At 43.2% G+C, this 8,643-nt stretch overlaps 1 protein-coding gene across 1 annotated transcript in view; it reads right to left on the bottom strand.

Moving 5' to 3' along the window:
* Positions 1-180: 180 nt before the first annotated feature.
* The window catches only part of LOC104833413 (chromosome unknown open reading frame, human C4orf27), a 10,745-nt gene continuing 2,282 nt past the window's right edge, over positions 181-8,643 (bottom strand). The window contains exons 3-9 of the mRNA XM_010570059.1: positions 7,435-7,594; positions 5,669-5,855; positions 5,051-5,149; positions 3,857-4,007; positions 3,052-3,139; positions 2,331-2,503; positions 181-376 (exon numbers count right to left, since the gene is read on the bottom strand). Of these exons, the coding sequence (XP_010568361.1) occupies positions 245-376; positions 2,331-2,503; positions 3,052-3,139; positions 3,857-4,007; positions 5,051-5,149; positions 5,669-5,855; positions 7,435-7,594 (990 nt within the window). The 3' untranslated portion in view covers positions 181-244. The remainder of the gene's footprint in view (positions 377-2,330; positions 2,504-3,051; positions 3,140-3,856; positions 4,008-5,050; positions 5,150-5,668; positions 5,856-7,434; positions 7,595-8,643) is intronic.

Raw genomic sequence — 8,643 nt, forward strand, 5'->3', positions numbered from 1 at the left:
GGTTGCCGCACTGGCGGCCCTTGACGCGCCCCCCGCGCCCGCCCGTCTTTCCCGCCCGCCGCCGAGGGCTGAGGGGGAGCAGTCAGCAGCGAGAGGCACCGACCGCCGTCCTGAGAAAAGCTTTACTGGCCGCGGGGGGAGCGCCGCGGAGTACAAAAAAAAAAAAAAAAACCAAAACAAACAAAAAAAAGAAAGGAAAGGAAAGCGGAAAGGGAAGAGGGCGCCCGCCCTGCTGGGGGCCGGCTCAGGGGGCGAGCTGGTCCACCTTCTCCTCCCGCCGGCTGGCCAAGTGCGACTCGATGATCTCGGCGAAGAGGTTCCTCTTCAGCAGGGTGTAAGCCAGGGGCAGCAGCTGACCCACCGTCTTGTGGAAGTACTGCGGGCGAGAGGGAAAACGAGAGGCGCCCTGGGGGGTCAGTGGCTTTGCTCGGAGAGGGAGGGCGGCCGCCCCGCTGGGCTCTGCCCCCTCCCTTCTTCCTTCCTTCCTTCCTTCCGGCTGACTGACTGACTGACCCCTTCCACCGCTCCCGCACCGACCGAGCACCTGCTCCTTCCTGCTACACCTGCAACTGCCACAGCAGCGTCAGGCTGGGCTACCCAAACTGCCGCAGCGAGAGATGGAAACGCTACTTGCAGCGGCGCAAGAGATGATAACTACTGTTAAGGGATGCAGACGTCCAGCCTGCGGTTGAAGGCCCACGTCCCGTCACCATCATAACCCCCTTGAGCGGTGGAGTGTACTTACAGTAACCATGTAAGTGCTTCAAATGCATAAAAGTCAGAGCATAGCTGTTAGCATTTGTGACGGTTATTGTACATGTAAGCCCACTGCACCTCCCCTTATGACGGGGAAGAGGGTGAAGTCCTTTTCCATGCCTTGAGCTACAGATAGTGTCAGTGTTTCTTCTGGCTCTGTAAGCAAGGGGACAGGCAGGCTCCTGTCAGAACCAGAAAGCAGCTCCAAGTACCTCTGGACAGGCAAAAACACTCGGACCAAGCCGTGGTGCTACTTATGTACAAAGCCACCCTTCTCCCTTTCTGTTTACTAAGCTAGAAAATGAAGTAAGGTCTCTATTTTTAGAAACAGCTGCAAAGTTACAGCTGTTCCAAATTGCTACATAGGATAGATATCAGGACACATCATAGTATTGTAAAGACATAATTTGTCATTGCAGGAGTTTTTCAGCAGTTCATCTCCTGTGCTGAGAAGCACAAAGCGTGAAAGATGGGGGTTTGCCTCCACCTACTCAGCCAATTGCACTTAACCATTTCCTTCACTGCCCTCCCAGATGCAGGAAGGAATTGAGCAGTTGAAGCAGCACAGTCACTGAAAGAAGGGTCTCATAAGCTCATGACACTCATAAGGGTGTCAGAGGAAAATAAAACACATTCTCAGATGCTGCAGGGATCTTACTTAAAAGAGCAGGGCAGGAAATCTAAGAAACACAGTAATTTAACAGTGTATGGAAAGAGCTGCGAGTTCTCCTTTGTTTCAGTGGCAAGATATTTTAACTAGCATTTACACAACTTTTCTGGGCCTACATTTAGTATTGCAAGATTTTCATCCTTCTATGTGTTGCTTTGGAGTGCCCCTTAGCCAATAATGTTTTACTAAGAGAAGATACTTTGCGTTCTGTGACCATCCATTCATATTACATTGATGCTGAGGCTTCTTTATATGTTATTTCCTAGCCACAGATTTATTACAGAGGTAACCCTTTTCATCAACGAGGCAGTGGCTAGTACAGAACAAAAAGTGTTAAGCAGAATCTTTACATGTGATTAAGTGCTAGTAAGTCAGTCAGCTTATTTATGATACCCCCTGTTAACACAGAACCAGAGACACCTGGTGGGAGGTCTTTTATGCAGCTATACAGTGTAGCTAGGCAATGGACCTAGGTTCCAGTTTTTTTCAGCTGGGGTTACCAACATCAATCTGTTCCTTGATCCCGTTGAATATGAGTGCTTGCACCCATAAAAGTAGTTGGGGTTAGCTATTCAGTGGATCTGGAGCAGATATTCTGCGTTTTAGGAGTCTAATGACAACTCCTTGTCTTGCGCACATCAAATCACACCAGTTAAATGCTGCTTAAGTGCTTCTGGATTGCAGGACTGTGCTTTCATACAAGCCATTTTAAATTCAACAAGGAATGGTGTCATGTGACTTTTTAACAGTCTTCACAAATTAAGAATATTCCTGTAGACTTTTATGATTCCTAGGCATAATTACGCAATAGAGTTGGGAATAAAGATCTATGACACAGAACAACTCCTGGCCCATGCATAAAACAATGCATAATTTTGTGAAGTATGATTGTTGTAGTACTCACGTGTGATCCATAGCAAAACAGGTCCATGCCCAGTTCATACCCCATTCCATAGTCACATTCATCATTAGCAAACTGAACAAAGGTCAGCATTTCTTGAATGGGTGCAAAGGCCTTCAGTCTCTCATCATCAGTAGGAGCATCAACAATGGCCTTGCAAATTTTTTTAAGATTAGCTGCAAAAAAAACAAAACCAGAAATATTTAGATGTTTAAATTTAATATTGCGTAGAAGTAGTTTGTGGCAAAAACGTATCTGTGTGTCACACTTACATGAAGACTAGGTGGGCACACCCAGAGCTGCTAGTGAAAAAGCTTCCCCCTTCCCTTTGCTGCTCGTTCTTGCCCCACCACGCTCATCTACCTGTTGCCCATATAGAGACACTTTGTGTGGTGAACTTGCATCAAGGAAGTGATTCTGGTTAGAAGAACACTGGGAGAAGAGGGGGGATAAGAAATAAACCCGCAAATCCCTGATTGTAAATCAGTTTTTTCTGATCTACCTCCTGCACAGCTGTGCCAATACAAAAGACAAGGTCATCAGAACTACTACTTCAGGAATTATTATTTCAGATTTAGCACATTTTATTGATTCTCATCTGGTTCATTTACAGAAAACACTTTGAGCTCAAATGTGATGGTTAAGAATTCTGCCTTTTACTCCCACCACTCACGTTCAAGTAGGAAATATGAATGCAGCAGAATATAGTAAACAAGATATTTACCATTTGTTTCGGGAAGTTCTCTGTATCCAACATCATTTTTGTCTACAGGAACAACTAGGCCTGCTCCATGAAATGCTTTGGTCACCACCTAAATAAAGAAACAGGATAATGAATATAGTGCTGAAAGTCAATACTGTGACATAAAAACACTCACCTCACTAAACAACATTAACACTTGACTGCTGGTGGTCAAACTTAAGGTAGTGTCCAGGCTTCAGCATATCAACTTAGTTTCAAATTATGTAGCAGTTACTTTTAAGTATTGAACTTTAAAATAACTGGAAACTCCATTTCAGTCAAGTTTTGAAATCTAGGAATCCTTGTAGTCACTTGTGTAGCACTGTACTACATTTGTTTAGTCACCTCCTACCATAATTATTTCTGATAGGTATGTGAAAAACCTCTATTACTAATCCATATCATCCTTAGTAGTCCTGTTTCCAATAGATCCAACCCAACTGTTTACATGAATCTTCACTTTGAAGCACTTTTCTCCATGTTCCCCCTTTGTTTTAATTTTTAGATTATTTTCCCTTATTGGCTTTTTTCTTTATTGAATGCCAAGCTATGGTTTACAGAAGTAAAGTGTTTTGATTTAATCCCATTATTTGGAACACACTTGTATTAATCTTCCCTCTCCTGAAGTTTTAGAGAGAGACTGATTAGCTCTGGAAATTCCTAAATGAACCATCCTTACTGACTAGAAGGCGGAAAAAATAAAAATAAATAAATAAAAGAAAGAGGCAAGTAAATGAAAAAAGTTTAACAGAACTTAGTTCTCTCCAGTGGATCAGGAAAGTCATACTTTCTTATCTCTCTGTTTCATCTTCATGGTTTTTTGTTCCAGAGAATAACCCAGTTCTTTTGCTGTTCTTGTTAGTTTTTCATCTATGTCTTTCAAAATAGCATTTTTATTTTTATCAGTCACTTCCTTAAGTTTTTTTGACAAAAATAATCTGCAAATAGAAGAAAAATGTCTTAAAGCTTAACAGAAAACAAACAAATGAATAGCCTTCTAATCACTACACCTCCAAATCTCATAATGAAGATTAGCAGTCACAGGTTTATTTATACACATAGAAATGGGAATGCAAGCCTCTTATAAACAAGAAAGAAGAAAAGTTGGGCACAGACAGTACTTTGGCATTTCCTATTTGTATTTGCATTACAATATAGTTTATGCCATCTGCATGTGCTGTAAATTCTCCTGGACTCAGTAGCTGTCCATCTTTCTATCTTAGGAATTCAGTTGCTGCTTCAGTGCCGTATACACTATTTGTCATCCAAGTCATGCACATAAATACATATTTATGAGTTTCATCATGGTGCTTGCAAAACAAATGTCCTCGTTTAACTCTGCACTACACAAGCATTACTTTGCAGGAGCTATTCTTCAGTATGCTTTCACTTACTACATGCGTCTGTCCTTAGAGAGCTTTCTATTTTCAACTGACAGGTGATGAAATCTGTTGTTTATATTCATGATGCAGGACCATGTAAAGCTTCATGAATCATACTGAATTACATATCCATACAAATGTTATCCTGCCCCAGGTCAGAAATGGTACTTCTTGTAGTTATTCATTATATACAAAAATAATGTATTTTTACGTAGGCAAGAATAAGAGCTAGATGCTACTTATTTAGTATGACACTCAGATTTCATTCACCACTGTTTGAGATGCTCTTTCTTTACTTATGAAGTATTTTAACACAACCAGTGGGCATTTTTTTTCCCCAGAGCCTATCCCTGCCAATGTATTTAAAGAATGAGATAATTAACACTTATCTGTTTTACTTGTAAAAGGAAAACACTTTCAGGAAGTCTATTAAGGCTTATGAGAGTACCTTAAAACTTGCTAGCAAGAGCAGAAAGTGTGGGTTTCTTGAGAAATAAGATACACAGTAAGTTAGCTGCATTATTCCACATCACATCTCCCAATTAATAGTTTCCCTTCTACTCTACTTTTTATAAATAAAAGTAAAATATGAACCTTACTTGACTGCGGCAAAGACATTATCACCAACTTGTGCAATCACGCAGCCCTTCTTAGCTTCATTAGCACCAACCCACACTGGAAGCTCATCTGGCACATCCCTATTTATAGAAAAAGTACACACAAATAGTCAAGCTGTGTCCATTTCTCCTATTTCAAAGTAAACTGCCCTACTGCAAAGTAATTTGCTTCCTCACCATGCTGCCATCTCCTTCAGAAACCTCACAAGAAACGCCCTTAGATGTAAAGCTCCAAAATTTTACAGCATGGCTTTGAAAGGAGCTTCTCTCAGTACATGCAGAGAGAATACACGTTCCCTTTATTTCATAAGGCTTGACTTTTTCTTCTAAGTATCATGGCAAAAGTTAAAAATTAGTAAGCAAACGTGCTCTGGAGGGTTGGGGGAGGTGGTTTAATAAATATTTAAATCTAGTCTTCAACTCCAGTATCTGTGATCTTTTTTAATAAAAGAGATCAACCCATGTGTTAATATCTTATTACAGAAGAGAAAGACTGTTTGATGATAGCGCACAATTCTCAAATCCTGCCTCAGGGAAAAAAAGAGGAGACAAAGCTACACATAATTATAGTCCAGCAAGAGCATATATTCAATAAAATACCTGAAATATCCCATGTGATACTGTGTTTTGCTATCCCCAACAAGTATTGTCTGGAATTCTGGGGGATCATAGAAGAACCTCCAATGAAGATTGAAGTCCAGATCTGTTGAGTTTGCTTTTTTGTGTTTTCCAGCAAGAATATCATATGGTCCCACCAGCGTAAGTCCAACACTTGACACAAGTGCATCTGAAAAGCAAAGCATGAACTGGTTTACTTTCTGGTGGGTGCATATCTAGACCAAGAAGTTCCCATGTCACTCAGGTATCAAAAGCTTCCATAAATCCAAACAGTCAAACACTGTTTACCAGACAAGGAAAAAGCTGAGACATTCTTCTATTCAGATAGCTTTCATTCAAGAGTTAGGTTATTACACTTCCCCATAAGTAGTAGTAGTCAACGGTTCAGTGTCTGGATGGAGACTGGTGAAGAGTGGTATCCCTCAGGGGTCCATACTGGGACCAGTACTGTTTAATATCTTCATCAGTGACACAAACAGTGGGATCGAGTGCACCCTCAACAAGTTTGCAGACAACACCAAGCTGAGTGGTGCGGGTGGCACACCTGAGGGACTTGGACAAGCTTGAGAAGTGGGCCCATGTGAACCTCATGAAGTTCAACAAGGCCAAGTGCAAGGTCCTGCACATGGGTCAGGGGAACACCCGGTATCGATACAGGCTGGGGGATGAAGGCATTGAGAGCAGCCCTGCCGAGAAGGAACTGGGGGTACTGGTGGATGAAAAGCTGGACATGAGCCGGCAATGTGCACTCACAGCCTAGAAGGCCAACCCTATCCTGGGCTGCATCAGAGGAAGTGTGGCCAGCAGGTCAAGGGAGGTGATTCTGCCCCTCTGCTCTGGTGAGACCCCACCTGGAGTACTGTGTCCAGCTCTGGAGTCCTCAGCACAGGAAAGACATGGACCTGTTGGAGCTGGTCCAGAAGAGGGCCACAAAAATAATGAGAGGGATGGAACACCTCTCCTGTGAAGACAGGCTGAGAGAGTTAGAGTTGTTCAGCCTGGAGAAGAGAAGGCTCTGAGGAGACCTTATAGCAGCCTTCCAGTACCTAAAGGCGGCCTATAAGATGGGGAGGGACTTTTTGGTAGGGCTTGTTGTGATAGCACAAGGGGTAATGGCTTTAAACTCAAAGAGGGTAGATTCAGACTAGATACAAGGAAGAAATTCTTCACTGTGAGGGTGGTGAAACACTGGAACAGGTTTTCCAGAGAGGTGGTAGATGCCCCATCCTTGGAAACATTCAAAGTCAGGTTGGACTGGGCTCTGAACAACCTGATCTAGTTGAAGATGTCCCTGCTCATTGCAGGGGGGTTGTATTAGATGACCTTTAAAGGTCCCTTCCAACCCAAACCATTTTATGATTCTAAAAAACCCCCTGTCATTTCTGGAGCATCCAGGCATGCCTTATTCTGTTGTATAGTAAATTTGGGGAGTTGAAACCCAGATTCATATGAGGAAACTTCAGTTCCATACTAAACATTTTAAATGTACTTGTGAGAAAGGCAGGTTTAGACAACATTTAGTCCCTTTGTATTACACAATTTCAGTAATTATATTTTAAAAAGCTTGAAGTGTACCGACATCTCTGTGATTATCTCCAGTATTCTTGTTTAGACTCATGTAAATATCCTGCATCTTAACTGGAAACTGAAGCAGCGTTAGAATGCATCTGACCACCTCCAGTTTGCCTGCCTTCAGGCTGTCCTTGAGAGCAAAAGTTAGAAAAGGCAAAAAATATTTAAAAACCCACCACTTGGTTTCTCAGGATCTAGTTCCTCACAAAACTTCCAAAACTGATAGAAGTCTTCAGGCAGCCTAAGCCGATAGCATGTTTCTGCTTCTTGACGAAGACTGTCCGGGATATCTGCCTGATTAGACCTTCTCTTCTTGACATCTCCATTTTTTTCACACTGCGGATAAAAAAACCCCATAACACCAAACTTCATTTAGTTGCTTTCTGTCAGTTCTACTGAGGGATTTTACTAACTTTCTGCATTAATGGAGGAACAATGATTAAGATAATTACATCACGCTTGTTACTTAACCCAGGATATACAGCAATTAGAACACTTATTTTGGACAGAATCCCTAAGAAGTGCATTACCTGAGACGTGCTAAACACATATGAAATAGCAAAGTACTACTTTGATATTAATGGGTCAACATAACCAACAGAAGTACTTCCATTAGTCAATCAAGGAAAGGACTAAGCAATTGCCAAGTTTAATCTAAGTTCTACATTGTTTTAAAACGACCTTTTCCAATCACACAACAGCTTGCATCCAAGAAACTCGTGTGCTTTACAGACAGTTGGAAGCAGGGATACTATTTTGTCATGTCTGGTTAAACGACGCAAGAAAAATCCCCTAAGCCTCTACTATCTGAGCTACTCCACTATTCAACACCTGAACTGGTGCAGTTTACAGCAGAGCATTTTAAAAACAGCTTAAAGTTTAAGTTGTTGCAAAAAATGAGGTAACATGAACCGCAACAGGCCGGGAGATGATCCGTTCAAGCACGCACACCACTAAAGCGGTAACCTCAACTACCTTCGTCCCCACACGAAGCTCCAAGAACGGGTCGGAATCGCTACCCGCGTTTTAAAAAACAGCAACAATGATAAAAACTAAAAAACAAGAGCAAGGTTTCTCTTCCCCGGCTAGGACAGCACAACGAGGCAGACCTTCCGCCGCCTCAGCTGGGTACCCGACGGCGGCCCCCCGCGCCGCCCGCACCCGCTCCCAGCCGCAAGACGCCGCGGCTGCTCTTCACAGCACCCCTGAAACGCGGCCGCCGCCCGCGAGAAGCCCGTCTCGAGAGGCGCGGCTCCCGCCTCAGAGGACCGGCGGCCCTGCGGCTTTCCTCAAAGCCACGGAGCAAACCAGGACGAGGGGCAAGGGGCGCGGGGCCCCGCCCCCGCCACAACGCAAGCCCCGCCGATTCGGGCCTGCGGCCCCAC

The sequence above is a fragment of the Haliaeetus leucocephalus genome, unplaced genomic scaffold (assembly GCF_000737465.1).
Source record: "Haliaeetus leucocephalus isolate CR32 unplaced genomic scaffold, Haliaeetus_leucocephalus-4.0 Scaffold284, whole genome shotgun sequence".
NCBI classification, from domain to species: domain Eukaryota; kingdom Metazoa; phylum Chordata; class Aves; order Accipitriformes; family Accipitridae; genus Haliaeetus; species Haliaeetus leucocephalus.